At 27.9% G+C, this 20,115-nt stretch overlaps 1 protein-coding gene and 1 non-coding gene across 4 annotated transcripts; both read right to left on the minus strand.

Annotated features, from left to right (window-relative positions):
- Positions 1-1,395: 1,395 nt before the first annotated feature.
- Positions 1,396-19,160, minus strand: LOC106784200 (growth hormone secretagogue receptor type 1-like). Of its 3 annotated transcripts, none has more exons than XM_014743493.1 (8): positions 18,478-19,160; positions 17,869-18,419; positions 17,028-17,271; positions 16,798-16,919; positions 16,052-16,214; positions 5,848-5,956; positions 5,391-5,462; positions 1,396-2,796 (listed from the first exon to the last, which is right to left on the minus strand). In XM_014743493.1, exons 3-8 carry the CDS (start codon positions 17,116-17,118, stop codon positions 2,064-2,066), a joined length of 1,290 nt encoding a protein of 429 aa, XP_014598979.1. In that variant the 5' UTR covers positions 17,119-17,271; positions 17,869-18,419; positions 18,478-19,160; the 3' UTR covers positions 1,396-2,063. The 3 variants fall into 3 exon arrangements, with proteins under 3 accessions (XP_014598979.1, XP_014598980.1, XP_014598981.1); XM_014743494.1 differs by having other exon boundaries at positions 17,869-18,091; positions 18,200-19,160; XM_014743495.1 differs by lacking the exon at positions 5,391-5,462 and having other exon boundaries at positions 17,869-19,160.
- Trnan-guu lies at positions 11,043-11,116 on the minus strand. Its single transcript has one exon. It is a non-coding gene; the product is annotated as a tRNA-Asn (tRNA).
- Positions 19,161-20,115: the final 955 nt, after the last annotated feature.

Consider the following 20,115-nt stretch of genomic DNA (forward strand, 5'->3'; position numbering starts at 1 on the left):
CGTTCGTTCTCCTTGTATATAGGCTTCGTGCTATAACGTTCAGAAATGTACCCAAACTTTGAAATGTATTTCGAGTGTGGGTTACATAGTTAAAGTTCTGCTTTTGGCGGTATTTTTAATCAAGTTAACAAGTAACTTTATAACATTGTAACTGGAGATTCATATTGTAAAATAAAAACCAAATGTTATGTCAGCATGAAATAAATTTGGTTGTCCATCATTTCATATTATATAATTGTTTTATAATTGTTTTTTCTTTTTTTTTTTTTTATTTTAAATAGAAAAATATACAATCGGTTCTAATTTTCTAGGAAAGATCCCAACTCAACTTTTCGTTGTAATTAGACCATTGGCGTTCCAAAAAGCAATACGTAAAGTTTTCATTATTTGGCGAGAAGGTTATTTATTTGTTTAGTTTGTTTTTTGATAAGTTTTTCCAATTTACTCAAATTAGAAGTGTAAGAATTTTTGTTTTTACTTTCTATAATCGGAGCAATCTTCACTTATGTTGATTAGATTATCAATAAATCACTTCTATTAGAAATATTTCTTTCACGAATTTAGGGTGCAAATAAAATAAAATGAATCATTGCATAAAGATAAGAATAAAAAGTATTATTTTTTGTTTGCTGTGCAACTTATATTTTGCCCCGATTATAGCGATTGAAACAATACTTATCGCTGAAAAAAACGGTACGCACATCATCTTTGTCTCTGCGTGCGGAAAACAATGAAGCGAAAAGAATTGCAGGAACAAAGGAATATTCTCTTGAAAATATAAATGCTAAACTCTGTGATTTATAAATAGAATTTACGAAATTCAATAATAAAATTAATTTGATTATTTGATGTTTAGCTATTATTTTATGAAAAAACCAAATTTTCGATTTTTTGAATCTGGTGAATGGTTTTCCTCCTCTTCAATTTTATTTGATACATAAAATATCCTCTTTTATTTTCCACATAATAATATAAAATAATAATAATAATAATAACAATAATAACAATAATCTATTTTATTTATTCGAAAAATGATACTTTTGAAAATAAAATATTGTATTTATTAATATTTCATTTTTTATTTGAAATATTACTTTCATAATTATTATCCAGCTTTGTTACCCTGAAACAAAAAATAACAGGAGATGTTATATCATTTAGAATCATTGTATTGTTTATATTTCGTGCTTTTTATTTATAACAATGATTGGGTTGTTAAATTTCACATTTCAACTATAATGAATTTTTTTTTAAATCTATGACTAGTTATTTCTTTTCTCTTATGTATTACAAACTTAATACTTTACAATAGTCTACATTTTCTATATAATTATAATTACAAAATATATTTTTAAATATTATAATAGTTTACGTAGAATACTTTTAGCGGAATTTTGTAGTGGTTTCATTGCAATTGGAATGATATTAAAAGTTAACACAGAAGTCTTTTAATAACAATTATACAATTATTTATAATGTATTGATAAACAAAATAAAAAATAGAACATATAAAAGAAATAATTATTTGACGTTTAAACATTTATTAAGACTTCTCATACTCATTGTTAGTCCTCTCAACGCAATATTATACTGAGTTCATATGGAATTATTATACCGGGTATATCAGATAATTGAGATCAAAATCATGTCTTGAATTTGGTAAGCGATAGAAACAAAATTATTAAGAAAAAATTAGAATGGTATGACAATTTGAGCGCTTGTAAAAAAAGTAAAAAAAATATTCTGATTTTAAAGTTGAAAAAAATGGTCACCTTAATTTATGAAAATTATCATTCAATTAAATTTTTTCTTTAAAATAGTACTTTTCTACTCTTATCAAATTCGAGATATAATTCGTCTTTGAATAAACTTACTGGACGCATTATTATTAGGTACGTATTTGTTTACTGATAAGCCATTCAGATTAAAAAATTGCTTAATTTTTAATTGGTTTATGACACAATTAGGAATTTGATTATTTCAGATCGATTATTTGAAACGGATTTGTTTAACAATTAATTCGGATAATCGACGCTCTATTGTACTATGATTTCTGGATTATTTTAAACATAACTTTCCTGTTTCTTTTTAACAATATTTCCAGTGACAACAGCAGTGATTAACGGTACATTAATTTGTTTTTCCACGGACATAGTGGTACAAGTATTACTAGATACTTTAACGTTGCTACTTTTATTACTGCTATGCCTTCTCCAGAAATCAGAATGATTACTACTACTACAATTAGTCGAACCAGTTGTGTATGTTCCAGTTCTATCCGAAGTCTTTTTCTTTCTTTTCCTTGTAGGACCTAATCCACAAAGTCTCAAAAAACCTTCTCTAAATTTAGTAGACATTAAATTATATAAAATAGGGTTAATAGCGGAATTCAAATATAACATTACTCTACAGAAATATAATAAGCTGTAATATCCTTCGATTCCAAGATTGATTATCATTTCTTGAGGTACTACAATTATCCATAAGGTTAATGCTCGAAAAGGTAATAAACAGAGAAAGAAACATAAGACAACAGTACCCAACATTAGTACTACCTGTTTACGATATTTTAACAAATTATTAGCTGGACCACGGCTTATCGCTGGATTTGCCATTAGATGCAACGCTATCACTGTGTACAGGACCATTAGAATTAATAATGGAACCACGAAAAAGACGATTATCGTTGTAAGAACAAAAACATTCATCCATGTTGCATCGGCTGAAGTGTAACAGGTTGGGATAAATGTATCGTCGGCTTCTTCTAACTCGTAGTTTACCATTAAAAGTATCGGACTGTAGATCAAAATAAAATTTTATTAAAATTATACTATTAATAATAGTTTATTATTGTTAATCACAAAGAAGCATTATTTTTATTGCAAGAAACGTTTAGTATATAGCCTGAGGCATCTAACTCGATTATTTCGAATAAAATAATTACTAAATTGTACATTAAACAATAAATTATTTCTACAGAGATTATATAGTATCAAAAGGAGCATAATGTGGTGTACATGATTTTTTTTTATTAATAAAGACGTTTAGGAAATTTGAAGGTAAACTTGGTTTTTTTAAATAGAATGATTTCCTTAATGATCTTCTCAACAAAGGAGATATTCAGCTTGTTATTAATTTAAAATAAACCTGTATATTTTTTCGTTTTCTTTTACATTCATGTAATTTTCCAGTATTCCAGTAATTTTGATGGAATAAATAAAAAAAAAAAAATGAATTATCTATCCTAATTAACGACACAATTCTTAGATATTTAATGATTGTTTTTTTATCAAGGATTCAAATATTTAAACATATTTCAAGGTTAATATAATAAAATTAGCCCCGTAAAATTTGTTAACTATCACATATCATTCTGTCGATAGAAAAGACAATTGCTTGTTACGTAAGGGAGACTGATATATATATATCTTGTAGCAATCCATCACTGTTTGATGCGATTGCACGTACAATCAACTATAAATCAATCGTATCGAAATGTTTCAAATTATTTACAAAGACAAAAAGAAAAAGAAAACAAAAGAGAGAATAAATATACATTATTATTACATACTTGATCACACATGTGATTAACTGGTATTTATACTTGATGATTAAAAATAAAATTTAATACTAAACTTATCACCACCGATCAAATGAACTATTTTCAAACTTTTGTGTAAACTTTTCTATATACAACATATTCTCTACTGAGAGAACATCTACGCGATATAATTACACTCATTGTTAAACGTATCTGCCGAGTGTCCAGCTTGGATAAATTGCAAAGGAAGTTGGAGATAAAAAAGGACAAATAATGCTTTTAAGACAATTAAGCATATTTTGATTAACAATAAGATTAATTTTTTTTGTAGTTATCATTTATGTAAAATTATATCTTCAACGGCCATGCCGCGCTGACAGCACTAATTCCCGTTCGATCACTAATTATCAAAGTTATTTCACATACTTCATGAAATTCATTTGACTATTGGATACGGACGACGTGAAAGAATGATGAAAGAACTTTCAACCAAATACAAAAACGTTTTATTGAACTGTACATCCACCTTTGTGAACCTTGTCAGAAAATACGGAAAGGTATTAAAAAGGCATTGTTGTGAAACCTCTGATTTGTTCCGAGTTTATTCTATTAAAATATTCTCTTTTAAAGCGAAACATAAAAGTTTTTTAACAATTAAAATTTAAACAACGCTTTTAGCAATTTTTTTACGACAAAAACATATATTATTATATATGACGACTTTTTGTTTCAAAATGTTAAACAATTTTTAACATTACTTAAAGAAACAGTAAAAATAGGTTGTATGGAAGTGTCAGTAGGTTTATTTGTTAAGAATAACTCGGTAAAGATTTTAGATTAGAAAAAATTGGTTCGTTTTGAGTTGGGTTTTTGAGAAAAGTCCCCTTCGACAAAGTTAAGCACGAGTGATCTGTTCTTACATACGGTATATAAAACGTTCCTGTGGAAAGTGGTTTACGGATAATATGCTTTTTATGACAAGAGCAGCAGCTGTATGCGCCCGTAGGCGGTGTACTTAAGAACGCAAGAGAGACGTGTGCTGTTCTCATAGAGATACGTTCGCGCACACACAGACGATACTTATTCAGTCTGGTTCATGCGTTTTCCCTCATCTGACTGAACCGGAATGTATATAAAGGTCGGATGAACCACTTCCGTACATTACGTTCGATGGAGTACGAAATCGAGCTTTCTTCGACAGGGTCTCACCCTTCTTGCACTTGGCAGGACCTTTTTCTTTTCTTTTTTTACGACGCGAATAATGATCTTTGGTATCGGTGTATATTGGTCATTACTCTTTTTATTTACTTTTTCTCCTCGTGATAGTGAAATTATTGGAATGTTAACTGATTTTTTATTTAACATTTTTCCCTAGTTTTTTGTACCACGTGGGTCGTCCTACGTTTAAATAATCAATATTTTAAATAGTACTAGCAATGATTTATTGTTTACCTTTCAGCACTCTAAAGAGTACGATATTTTAGAAATCAATACGAAAAAAACGAGACAAAAAAAATTAAATGAAATAAATGGAATAAAAATAAAAAAAAATTAATAAATTTCCGTTATTTCTTTTTTTAAATTTCGATTTCTATTTATATCTATAATATGTTAACTACTTTTGTAAATTATAAACGAGCTTCAGATCAAATGTTAATGTTCAAATGACATTTAATGTATTTTTATTTGATGTTAAATCAAATGACGAATAAGTAAATACGAAATTGAAATTAATGTGTAAATTGATGTAGGGAAAAGGATATCAAGCAAGCTGATGATAAGCTAAGCAATACGATTTGCCTAATGACAAAACAACAATAATACCTACGAAGTCTATCAATCTTCTCACCTTGTGCAAAGGGCTGCTGCTACCCAGGCTAAAAAGCAAAGAAATGTGGCTCTAGCCTTCGTGCAAACGTATCTACGAATGAAAGAAATGTTAGTCAGATTTTGATATACTACGTGGATTTAAATTATATGTAAATTTATATGTAAATTTATATGTAAATTTATATGTAAATTTATATGTATAGGATGATCCAAAATAACTTGAGAACAACTTCAAACCTACTTGTAGAAAACTTTAAAAAGTGTTTTGACGCTTTATTAAACGTAAAGTTGATTATTTTTAACAATTATTATCAAATATAATTTTCCGTTTGTGTTATTAAAAAATAACATAGAAAAATAAAAAAGAAAAATTTGTTGGTAATTCATAAAGTTACTTACTAGTTATTCAAATAACTGTTAGTTTATTTTGAATCACCCTATATATGTGTTGTATACGTTTGTCTTCTTTCACTTACCCTGCCCTAAGCGGCTCACAAATCGCGTAGTATCGTTCAAAACTAATGGCCAAAATTGTTAAAACCGAGGCATGTGCTACAGTCAATTCCACAAATGGAACAGCTTTACCTGAAACAAAAAATATATTTTTAACTTTTTCTGTAGAAGTGTCAACCATAGTTGACTGTCACCTAATGAATGCATACAATCTATTATTTTTCTTAATTATATTTTTAGTTTTTCTGTTTTTTTTTTCTGAGATTCATTATTTTAATAGTAAATTATATACTCCACTCTCTTATAACATGGTATTCTGAAATTAAAGTTTCAATATAACACGGTGCAAAAATGATGACAACTTATAATACACAATTTTCATATTACTTTATCAACTTAGACCAACCTCATATAACACGAATTTTATTCTCCCGATGTTTAGTTTCCGTTTAACACAGTTTATAATAACACGGAATGAATTAATTGCTACGTTATAGCCGGGTTGAATCGTTATTTCGTATTTAATGAATGCACTCATTAGTTTAGTATGAACAAAGTTTAGTATCAAATCATTTTTCAGTTTCAACCCTTCGTCTTAATATTAGAGGGTGCCTAAAGGTAATTTAATTTATATACAAATTTCAAGCATATTTGGAATACTTTATTTGATGAATATAATTATAAATTCTTTCATAACTATTCCTATATAATACGGAAGCGAGGAAACTGTTTGTAGTATAGCGAAGTTATCTGCTTTATTTATTGAATTTTGTATTTTTATTTATAATTGTTTACAATAAGGGATGTAAAAGACGTCGAAATTTAGAAGATGTTAGGTTATTCTGGATTAAAGGCTGAACCTCAAAATTGTCAATATTTATAAATATTTGTATTTGGCTTATTGTTAGGGTATATTCAAGATTGGGCAATAACCGTATTTGAAAATTTAAGGTAGACAGTACTCGATTAGCGTAACGAGTACTATAGGCAATATAAATAGAGATCAGATTGTAGTACGGCTTCGATTGGAAAGTAGAACTGTATAAAAATTAATTATATTATCTTGCTTTGTGCGTAAAGATAAGTTTTGTGCAATACATAAAATTATAATATTATAATATATTGAAATATTATAATTATATACTATACAGGTTAATTATAAAACATATATTATACAAAATTATTTCATACTATGCTTGTTTTTGTTCTTTAAGTAATACTGTACAGTAAACGATTATATATATATATATATATATATATATATATGTAATTTTTATATTCTCTAAAGTAATTTTACTTAATGAATCGATTTATGGATGATTGCGAAAAAAGTAATAAAAAGAAAATTAATATACGATGGTCAAGGTAAATCGTTTTTGCTGTTCTACACAAAGGAAAAAAGGGGATACAGATTTCCCGGCTTTTTCACCGTCAGCTTTCGTCACATTTAGAAAGAAAAAGAAAGAGAAAGAGTGCATGTGATAGCTAATGTCACATATGGGTCAATTTCTTGGATTTTTTCACCCTTCTTCTCACGAAATAGAGGGTAGAAATAGGCAAGATGATTGCACCACTTGTTTATCTCTTTTTCTTTCTATTTCTAACTTCTTTTTCTTCCCCATATGTGTTTCGAGTGTGTTGTTCGGCCCTTTTTTCGTTTGGGAATGATAGAAGAAATCTTACGGGAGTAAGTTAAACCGATACTGTAATAACTATGATACCTTCCTATTTTTATTTCTTTCTTACATCTCGAATGATACAAAGATGAAACCACGTCCCTTTGGAATTGGAAGGATTTCTGATTTTGATCAATTCGACCAGCTACGATATCAAATAAAGTCAATCCAGTAGGAAAAAGGAACCTATCATGAAGATAAAAAATAAGTTTTTCTTTTTTGGGGAAGGTTAAGTATTCTATTGACCTTTGATAACTCAATTTAATACTTTTTCAATTTTGTTCATATATTCTTTCCATTCGCATTATTGTTTACTTGTATAGGGTTTTTATGAACGATATGTATAATTTTAGATTTTAAGCAAAATGTGTAATTGCATAGTTAAGAAGTTTGTTTTTTTGAAATATATACCATTTGTTTAAATTTTGTACATGGTCAATATACTCCTAAGTGCATTTTATTGTATAATTCATTTCTAGTCACGTATGCTGCAGAGTGTCAGATTGCATAAATGCTTTAGTTTTTAAAATTTAATGACAAACGTTACCTTTATTTTGTATTACAAATTTCACTTCAACAAATAACAAGATACACAAAGCTTTTTCATGTACTACTACTAATTGTACATTTCTATTAATTTGATTAGGATTTGTCAATATTTTGCAAAATAAATGGATAGAATATATGAATATTTTTCATCTGCAAATAATTGGTTTGTATTTTAAACAGTTGATCAGTGTTTAAAATTTGTTTTAGGATTACATAATAATATTTTGTTGCAAATACCGATCATCTATTTAAAATACTAATATTTTATTATAAATATTTTACATTTATATTTCAAATATAGAAAATAAAAATGTTTAAAAATATTAATCCAATAAATAGCAGTTCTTAATAATGTATTTTTGGCTTCTAATATTTCTTTCGCTAAAATGTGAAACTCGAGACCATAGTGTGTGTTAGATTGTAAACGCAGACGTTTGCTTTCACTTAATTTTCTATTTGTATTAGAAATTCTGAAGAAAAATCCAACGATATAACGTTTTAACGGAGATGGTTTTATCTTTTTAAGTCAGTCGCCTCATCTAAGTTGAGATTTGTTTTGGAAAATCGATTTTTTCATAAAATGCATTTACTTATTTTCGCCAAAATTCTTCTCTTATTTACGGGTGAAATTTTTATGAAATTTTTATGAAATTTTTATGAAATTTTTCCTAGAAAAGATAGATTCATCGCAGTGGTAATCAATTTTTTTCCTTTCGTAGGTCACACATTGGCGCCGATGAAAAAATATATTTTAAAAATCGATGACTAAAAAACACAATAGATCAATAAGGGTAGAAAAATGAAGTGTATTTAAACATTAATGTGATCTTTAGTATTGTTTACAAAAGCTATTCTTAAAATAAGGAGGTTGTGAGGTGGATGTTAATTCTGGCCATCTGTCAATTTTTGATACAAAAAAAGAAAAGGTAAATTCATGACTGTATGTTTCGTACTATTAAGCCATACTTAACCTGAAGGTTATGATAAATTATTTTTTAACTTCTTCTATTGTGTGTCGTTAGTACTGAGACGTATCTGAGGAACAAATATTAAATAATATTTCAAATTTATTATAAAAAGTGTTCTATTAAATGTCCTTTTTTTACATATTTGAATGGTACATAAGAATAATTTCTTTTTTTAATCTTCTCGAGACTTTTTTTTCATATAAAAATTCAATAAGTGTAAATTGAAAAATAAAATGAAATCCTTCGAAGAAGTTGTACTTTGACAAAAAATGCTCCCAAGAGTGATCAGAAAAATGACGAAAGAGAGTATACGAATGTCAAAGGTAGCGAAACTTCGTTTCTTATTTTTCTATCAACTCCATCAAGCTGAAGAATTTTTGTATACTTTGTTCTATCCAACCTGGCAGAGAATCTTTTCAGAGCAAACCACTTCACTTCCTCTTCATAATACAAAAATGCGGAATGGAAATATTATAATTTGCTGGGGCAAGAGTTACTTTTAAATTGGATCGCAAATGTATTTTTTTGTTGAATTGTACGGTGCATTTCAAAAAATATTTTCCTTTGAAAGTCGAATACAGAAAAATCTTGATTATCTTTTTTTTATGTTTAAAAAGTTCAGTTTAAAATGAATCATACAAAACAAAATTAATTATTCATATTAGTAATAAAGTCTGATAATGATTAAACACTGCAACTGTTTATAATGTAGCAGCGATGAAAACGTATAATGAAGAAGAAAAAGCAAAATATACGGCCATTCCCAAAAATTATTACAATTAGCCGCATGTAAATAATTTACATTTAATAATATATTTACATATATTTTCGAAAATCACTATATCATTACGGAATCATTATTTTATTACTCGAATATTCGATGTTTCCTAATTATTTCGAATAATTGAAATTCTATAATACTATAATTCCAATTGAATATTCTGTGTTTTAAAATTATGCTTAAAAAAAAGTGAACATGGACAGTCGTTGAGATTTTAGAAGAATAGCGCTTTTTTACCGTATTTCCTGCCACGAAGGTTAAAGAGATATTGAAAGGAAACCGGTTGGACAGAGAGAAGGCGCTATACTAACCATAGCATTAAATGCCCCAACGGCGTATTGGCTAAGAGCAACGGTAATTCGCAACGGGGGATAGAAGTTCACCTACTCGTTTCATCCCTGTGAACCTCCATCAACCCTATCCAGTAACAAGTTCTACCTTGTACCTACCTAGTAGAATGACTCTTTTTTTCTTTATTTTTTTCTCTTTTTCTCTCTTCTACCTTGCGCTAGCCTTGTTCTCGAGACATTAGAACCTCTGCTGCTTTCAAGGACACTTCAATGTCTAGAGCAACTTTATCCAACTTCTTCATAACTACGGATTCCTTCTTTTACTTTTCTTATTCATTTTTAACGAGATAAGATGAGAAAAATAAAATCACTTTTATTTATTTGATCAGTACTTTGTATATATGAATATTTTGTTCAGTATAAATAATAATTTATTATTATTGTAACAGTAGAGGACTAACAAAAATCAATAAAAATGATTGCTTTAACTAAATTGAGTATTCATTTTTTTAAATAATATTTTTTATGATTTTTTAAAAAGCATATTTTGTTTATACCGAATTGATATTGAATAAAGAAATAAATAAATATTAATAAAAATCTATTTTCTCTGTGTATAACATATTTTATCAGTAACCTATTACTTTAATTTTTAGAAATAGGCATATATTCATTGTCAATAGTTCTAATATTAAATTAAGTATTAATAATAGATGCAGCATAGGATCAAGATTACACATTAACGTTAAATATTATACACACACACACACACACACACACAAACTAATATTTTATTATATAAATATTAAATAAATAATTGAATAAACGTCATATAAAATATTTATTCAAAATACTGATTGTGTGAATAAAATAGTAGATACAAAAAAATTAATATCCTCTTACAAGATCGTTGATATTTTCAACAGATGAATTAAATTGTAAGAAATAATATTTCGCCCCCGGGTGGGCTCGAACCACCAACCTTTCGGTTAACAGCCGAACGCGCTAGCCGATTGCGCCACGGAGGCGGGTTGCATAGTGCAACACGTATAAGCCAACAAATGTAAGTAGCCTCTGTATATAACTTAGATTTTTTAAGGAAGGGGGTTATTCTGATAGAAAAAAAATTCATTTTTTAATATGGGGTCAAACACATTTTTATAATATGGGGTCTTGAAAATGGGTCTTAAAAATTGCAAAGTGAAATTCATTAAAATAACTGAGATATGAAGGTTTAGCGGATACGATCCCATAGAAATTACGGTTGCATAAAAAACTTTATACGCGTTTTTCCTAAAACTCCTAAGTACTTTTTCCTAAAATTTCAAATATGGCGTGTATTTTTCTCAGAAACTATTTAATCGATCGACTTATAATTTTACTGACATCTACAGTACATGTCAGCCTGTTGTTGAACGGACCATTTTTTAGATTACTTTTATTTTAATTATACAGGTATAATAATACTTGACTTTTCATTTAAAAAAATGGCGCCGTTAATGAAAGCGTTTATGATAGTTATTACGTTTAATGGCTTTTTTATTAGGGAAAAGATTGGTCATACGAAAGGAGGAAATTGAATTAACGTCAAGACTCGTAGAAATTATCGTAATATTGAATGTCATCGTAGAACACGATTAATATTACAAGAATTACGTGATCTTTCTTTTGATAAAATTTATGGTTGTTTTTAATGATAGATACACTTGAACACGTATCGTATTTACAATTAATAAATTATTGAATATTCAATTGAAATTTATTAACAATCCTTAATTGTCTTAAATGGACAATTTAATGAACGTATTAGTATTATTTTTTTTCCTGTTTTGCGTTGTATTCATTACATTCAGCTCGTTATCAACAAAGACAAGATTGCATTTATAATAAGTAAGCACCAACAACGATAGAACCCGTTTTGCTTTCTCATTATCTATTTGGGTTACTTTACAAACGCGTTGCATCTTAAATCATTCAAATCGTTACACGTGTATACTCGTATAGGGGCGCTTTAGAATTCTTATTTATTTACTTATTGGAATTTTTACTAGTACATTTTTTTCTATCTTAACAATTATTCATTTGTAATTACCAATTTTTATTGTTGTAAATTAAATTAGATATTTTCTTTTTTTTAAGAAAAAGAAAATAGATATTGCATATTCGTATTTTCGAAAGCAATTCTTAAACAATTAGTTTAAAGATAATATATTTTTATTCCATAAAAGAGAATAATAAATAAAAATATGTTATACATTTTGAAAAACATTGAAAATTAACAGATGAAGTAAACAATTTAGTAATCATGTAATCTTAGTTTGTAAGTAGAAAGTTACAGAAAAGAAAGAAAATAAGAAAAGATCTAATAAGAAAGATCAAAACATTTTGTTGTGTTTTCTTTTAAAGAGAAAGAAACAAGATATTTAGTATTCTCGAAAAAAATGTTTAAACAGATCGTATTTTGTCTACAATACGATGAATAACTATAAGAGGATAATCGTTGAAACATGCAGAATCTTTTATATTTCTGGCGTCGTTACGGAACGAATTCACACATCAGTTGCTTGAAAAAGAGCAAGAAAATTCGTGGCTGGTTTTAACGCCACTGTCTAAGCAAACTGTACGATCGAATCGGGATCTTGTGCATTTGGCTTATCTATAAAAAGAAATGGTAAGTGAACGAATAGGTCAAAAGTTTGAAGTGTTTATTGATTTATATTTGAATTTTCGCAATGTAGTGAAAATACGTATATCTTTCGTTCGCTATTAATGATCAGTATGTTTCAGTTAAACAAATATTGCATGCACATCCTTCCGGTGCGTAGTAAGATCAAAAGAAACCGAATAAAATAATGAAATGAAAATTTCAAATAAAGAAGAAACATACTCTACGTATTTTGTTATCTCGTTGCAGTACACGGATGACAAATGTAAGAAATAAATATTATATAAATAAAGAAGACAAAAAATATCGGTAAATCAAAAGATCACAAATTGTTTTTATTAGTTTCATAAAAGTAATGTGTGATCTCTTAATGGAATTTCTATTGGGTAAATTTGTCGAACAACTCGGTAGGTAGTAAAGAGAACAAATGATTAAATGTTTGATTTACCGAACCGAATTGAATGCAGAAACGAGCGTTACCAGCGAAATGCGTGAAGAAAATTAAGAGATCCACCGGTCGTGCTAAATTTAAAATACTGTTGAAAGGAACTGAAAACTAAAGCTTGCGGATACGAATTTCTACCAGTTGCCATTTTTACAAGCTAATTAATAAAACTAAATTCGTGTTTACATTTAGGATTATCTAACGCAATACATCTAACTTGTTTCAGTAATATTCTTTATTTTGAAATTTTGAAAGCGTCAGATATTGTGTTTCGATAAGTGGTGGTCTCATTGGCCGTTGTTTGGAAAAAGTTTTGAGGATAAAACGACAGCTGCTACTATCTTGGAAATGTGCGTGCGATTTAGAAAAAAGTACGCTTGGCATTTCGCCCGATGACACTAATCACGATGACAATTTTCTCTGAACTTTTACCGTCGTGAGAATGATTTGACGTACAATAAAAATGTTTAAATTATTACGATACAAAAACTTCCTTGATTTTGCTATTTTTTTTTTTATGAACCATTTACTTAGGCAAAACGATTTATTCAATTTTTCGAATATTTTCTAATTTTGATTATAGCTATTATATTGATTATATATATTTGATTGTGAAAGTTTTAAACTTTCTATATTAAAAATGAAGTTTCTTGATTATTAAGTTTAATACCATTAAATTATAACATTTTTGTAGATTATATTTTGATTTTAAAAAGAAAGCTTCTGTATATATTTTATAATATATTTTCGAATATATTAAAATAATAAGTAACTTAAAAAAAGAATATGTAACAACATTTATTATATAATTAAGTTTACTATTGTGTAGTGGAATTAATAAGTTTGATAACAAAATAGATCAACTATTGACATAAGTGAAAATCAATTGCATTATTGTATTATTGGAAAAGTAAATTATTTGAAAAATAATTGTTTGTAGTAACAAATTAATCAATTAAATTTACGTCCTATTTTGTGAAATCAAATATTTGGACAATTAAAAAGGATAATTATCAACAACATTCGGAATCCATTATACTATTGGATAACTAAAAGAACAAATTACGTAGAAAGTAATCCTTTCTTAAAAAAAAAAAAAGGAAAGCAACCCTTTCGTAAAAAAAGAAAAAGGAAAACAATCCTTTGGTAAAAAAAGAGACGGAATAACAAATAAAAATAGGATTTCCCGACGTTCGAGTTTCTTTACTTGCAATTAGAAACGAGAGAATCGATTTTGTCTGAATGTATGTGTGAGTTACACTTTCACTTCTAATGGATCCCATCCGGATCGCACTTAGGAATGTCTTAGGTTGCAATAAACGGTATGTCGACGCGAAGACTCAGGAAAAATGGTAGGAATGCCGGGAGGATACTCCGACACAAAGCAATGAAAGAGTAGACGAAAATGATATCAACTTATGATGAATTTAATGTATGCATTCTTCAAATTTTAACGATTCAATTAAAATTTGATTTTAATGTTCAAATAATAATTATTTCATTTAAATATTAAAAAAAGATAAAAATGAATTATTTCATTAATATTATTCAAACATTTTCAATATTTACCTTTCAATATTTGTCATTATAATTTAAAAAATGTGTATAAAATTAAATGAAATCAAATCAAAATATGCTCAAAATTGAAATACAAATAAAATCATTTAATTTGTTATATGTATATGTAAGTACTTACGTACTTACTTAATTGTTGCTTTATTTTGTATAATTTGGCAAAAATCACTTGGTCAAATATACATTGAATAGAAAGAGGATACATACGCCTATATACATATATACACACAGGACATAGACACATTGTGTCAAGCACTACTTTGAAAAATATATGACGGTTCCATTAAAATCCGAGTACTGCGAGTACTCAATGACAAACTAACGAGATTTTATATCTTAAAATCTTTCTTGGAGGGTATCCTAGTTTGAAGATTATCTTTAATATTAATCGAGTACTGAAACGTTTTTAAATTAAATGCATAAAAGAACAACATGCTCGGAAAGTTTGTCGATATAATACATTTTATCTTGTATACTTGCATGACAGTAATTTAAGTACCCTTTTCAAAAACAATAGGTCGAATAAAAAACAAGCTATTGATGATGGAATTAATGTGAAAAAAGATTTGTCTATTTGCTATACGATAGATAGTATTTAAAAGAATACTATTTTCTATGTTACTAATTATGTCTTTCCAAGTATCGATTGCTTCGAGTTTGCGTCTGAGACTTTCTTGACTGGGAAGAACGACATATGGTTTTACCCAACTCCAAGGTAACAATGACAGCTTACTCGGAGAAAATGTGTGGCGTTTGATATTTTTGGAATTGTTGACCGACATATCATCGCAACGTCGATGCGTCTACATCTCATCTTAATCTTCTTCGTAATGCGAATGATGGGAAGATGGTAATAATATGGCAAATGATAGAGTTCATTCGATGAGTTAATTCGAGAGCGCTAAACAGGCCAAACTGTGTACACTCGAGATAATTCGAGCGGCGTTGTATTACATACAAAAAAATTGATTTTTTTCAAAAATTCTGTGCGTTAATGGGTTAACATAAGTCATAGATCTCTTGTTTCGAGATATTTAAAAGATTTCATTTGAACATTAAATGAATTCCATATAATGTTGAAATAACAAGCACTATTTAACGGTTCATTTTTGACAATATTGTAAAAATTGCATTGAATTAATTTAGTTTCAAATAATGTGATGTGAAATAATTGCAGAAATTACTTTTTTTTTTTTTTAATTTAGACTTACAATTAAACAACTTTTATAATTGTGGGTACATATTTAGAAAAAAATGAAAAAACATCGTCTTACTCACACATGTGCTCTCCGAGAGGCCAAACTTGTGGTCCAGAATTCACTTCCACTAATACAGTCGGGGTGCATATTAAAAGGACGAACAAATCTGCCACGCTCAAATTTACGAGAAAAATATTGGTGCTGTTTCTCATATCTTTCCCTCGAAGAACGACCAATGGAACCTATTTATTTTATACTATTATAGTATATTATATATAGACTAAACTAAAAGTCTTTAAATTAATCTAAAATTCTTTATTTGTCGCTAATCATTTTATTTGTTCTAACATAAGTTTCATTCTCTTTACGAATTGTAAAATCACTAAAGTCTATTTGTAAAATTAATAAATTTAAGAAAGTCTTGAAGAAAATATTTTGTCTAGATATTCAATTTATTGAATCAAAATCGGAATTTTGTTTTCATCAAGGAATTCAACAGTTCTCTGGAAGATTGTATACAGTAATCGAAAATTATGGAGACTATTTCGAAGAATGTGAGATGCATAACTAGTTTATAAGTAAATACTAAATTTGTTTAAAAGGCACCGGGAATTAATATCTAAACATAATATTTGAAAATAATTTTCAAATATAATTATGGATGATATTTTAATTCTAACTTGTAATCTCCAATTTATTGTGTTATAATTTTCTAAATGTTATTTTTGTTTATAAAATCAGTTATAAATTTTGGACAAACTTAAATACTTTTGGCTTTTTAAGTAGAAATAAAATTAATCAATTTTTGAAGGTTAAAATAATTACCATAAGATTTCCAATTATTCCAAGTGCCATAACAATTATGCAAATAACCATAGAAGTTGTTCTAATGTACATAGGTAACATGTAAAGCGTAGAAGTTGCATTCTTAGGTTCGATAACTGAAACTTAAACGAAATTCCAAAATTGATATTAATATTTTATGCATAAAAATTGACTTTTTGATATATTTATTTTGCATTAAATTTTGCATAAGAGAAAAATAATTAGATTACCTGAAAATCCATCGACAGCGCTATTTCTTATTACGGTTGTATAAAATGACGAATTTAATTCAAGAGCTACGCTCGACATCGTAGATAACATCTTCTCGTGTGAAAAACTCGCTAACCTTTTTCCTTTTTTACTGTTCCTTTTTCTTTATAGATTTTTTTTTTTATCTTCGGCGAAGAATTTCTTACGCCCCATGCGACAATACGTTCACGTCTTGCATATTCACTTGACGATATTTATTTTTTGCTTGACAAAATATTTTCATTGGATTTATCTATTATAATATACGTAATTTAAATACTTTACATCTCGTTTCTCGATTTATTTTTTGAGTGCGTTGAAAATATTCATCAGTCCCAAAAAAAAGGAAAAAAAAATATTGAAGACTAAAATTTATTCAAGTTACATAGAATAAATTTTGATTACAAGATCAACGAATTGATATGTTGACAAAAAATTCTTATTTATTTTCCGTATTTTTACAAAACAATTATAATAAAAATTATAAAAATTGAAATAATTTTTATCGTTGATTTCGGTACTGTAACTAAATTCTATCACAATCTTTTCTTATTAATTGTTAATATTAATAAATTTGCAGTATACTATTAGTATAATATTTAAAAATAAAAAATATTAAATCTTTGAATGCTAGTAATATGATAAAATAAATGTTCTAAACTTGTAAAATAAAGTCTACACAACCTAGAAAATTATTTATTACTAATTATTAGTATAATAAAAAACTAACTTATAAAAAACACCACATAAATCGAGAGACAATAGTATAAGTTAATAGGAAAATTTTGATAATATCCAATTAAATATGAATAAAATAAATACCTAATAAATCGAACTATTTCGAATAACTTTAATTCGACTTATTAAATCGTTGAAGTAACACATTTAAATGTCGAACAATTTTCTTTTTACGTTCCCATTGTATCACTTTTGAAAACACTTCCAGATTTTGATAGTTCACAAAATACACGTGGTTTGATTTAAAAAAAAAATGAACACTTACAAAATTCATTACACACTCGCTACGTGTTCAGTTCGTGTGAGACTTAGACAGAAAAATATACATAAGTTGCAAAATTTAGGAAGATTAAGAGGGAAGTTGATATAATTCCATAGATAACATAAAATGAAGGTGTTAATAGTGATCTCATACAGCATACAGCATCGTCTCGATCTTGAAGTAACCACCACTTGTATCAAGACAGGGGTGTTAAGTGACATTATAAACTGCTTCCCGTAACTCAATATCTGTCGACTATCTTTCACGATATTTCTCTCTTTCTCTCCCTCTCTCTCTCAATTTCTTTTGCTCAGGTTAAATCGATAAAACCAATGCTAATGATTATCATCATCATCGTTTGAGTATACTATTCCTAAAATATATTATTTGTAATAGTATCTTGTGTAAGTCCTCGAAACACCCTCGTTTACCTTGGCACATCACATTAACATCAATTAACTTCCATAGATCCCGATTCGATTTGAATCTATGCCAATCGATGATCATCTTCATTAACGATTTAACTTTAAAAAAATTCATTATAATAAAAAACAAATATTTTTAATACCTTAATTAAATGCTTTTCGTAAAAGAAAAACAGTATCAAATGTATAAGATACATGTTTTATTAGAGAAAATATATCGAATTCTACGTAGTGGAATTAATAAATGAAAATACGATCAGAGCGTGAAAAAAAAAAGAAAAAAAGAATAGCATTTTCGTGTCGATCATCACGGACGATTAAGTTCATCCTACCGTCGTTTTTCATCGTAAAAATCGATGCTTGTATTTTAGATATCTCGGTATCATTCACGCCCAGAAGGGTTTACGATCTTTCTTATAGTCATTTTTTCACTTTTGCCCTAGGATTGGTATCTTTTATATATTTTCTTTTCTTTTTTTTTCTTTTTTTTTCAGAGTATAACACTTTTTATTTATTGTTTGATTATTGTTTCTTCTTAATTAATTGTTGCATTAACCTTAGAATTATTCGGTAGTAAGAGTATTTGATGAACAAAACTATTAAGTAATAGTTAAATTGATGCAATTTGATTCGTGATGAAATCGTAAGTATTGTAAACAGTGTACTGTGTCAGAAAGACGAAGCGTGGCTCACAGATTGTACCGCTAAACTGAATAGGAATTACTCGACCCGCCACAAACTCTCAAACAGAATTGTTCCCCTTTCCTTCGAGCATGCGCTTTTTCTACTACGCGTATTTACGCTCGTGGTTTGTATGCATGCATTCATGTATGTATGTATCTATGTAAGAGTGTTTCTTTTCGAGTACATACATCCTTGGCAAACGAGAAAAAGACACAAGAGGAAGTGTTACAGCTGAATGTACTTTCGGTTAATTTGTTTATTTGCATTACGTACGAAAGCTTTGTTATTCCTATCAACGGTGAATATCTATCAAGATAATCATATTATACAATGAAAACTAACTATATGGTGATGCGATTATGATCCTGGTATTTGTTTTCTCTTCGCTATGAAAGATTAATTAGTACTTTGCTAGATTTAATTTTGATTTTTAAATAATTTTTTTTTTATTGCTATTTTAATGCTTCATTATAATCACGTTATGCAATCAAAAAACTAATAAAAAAATAATTCTAGTTTTATAAAATTGATTACTTCTTCAAATAATTCATTCTAACAAACTTTCCTTTTTCACATTTCATTGACAATGCTTTTTACAGCAATAATCATCAATTAACATAATCAGTGCCGTGTAAATTACATACTGACCTAACTCCGAACTATACATACTTCTCAGATCATTCGATATTTTCGTTATTCGTACGTTGGTTGTATACGTTCCACGCGGCACGTAACGAAAAGTTTTAGTCAAAATTCGATTGGATAGGAATCGTGTTAAACAATGTATTCAATCCAACAATAACTTTATAAAGTTATTTTTCTTGTGTTACGTGAAAAAGCACTTCCGCTAGTCAATATAAATGTTCTCAATAATATTCGCGCTTCTATTCCTTAGAAAAATCAGTATTATAGACGATGACGTCACTCATGACTATAAACGTTCTTCTTTCGATAATTTTT

The sequence above is a fragment of the Polistes canadensis genome, unplaced genomic scaffold (genome assembly GCF_001313835.1).
Source record: "Polistes canadensis isolate GaletaPanama2010 unplaced genomic scaffold, ASM131383v1 scaffold_31, whole genome shotgun sequence".
Taxonomy (NCBI): domain Eukaryota; kingdom Metazoa; phylum Arthropoda; class Insecta; order Hymenoptera; family Vespidae; genus Polistes; species Polistes canadensis.

Excerpts from the sequence above, each read along its gene's own strand:
- LOC106784200 (XM_014743493.1), bottom strand. The coding sequence starts at position 17,118 with ATGTTATCTACGATGTCGAGCGTAGCTCTTGAATTAAATTCGTCATTT. Across the intron at positions 16,920-17,027 it reads CGCTGTCGATGGATTTTCAG|TTTCAGTTATCGAACCTAAG; the intron begins GTAATCTAATTA and ends ATTTCGTTTAAG. Across the intron at positions 5,957-16,051 it reads GCCTCTCGGAGAGCACATGT|GTAAAGCTGTTCCATTTGTG; the intron begins GTGAGTAAGACG and ends TTTTTGTTTCAG.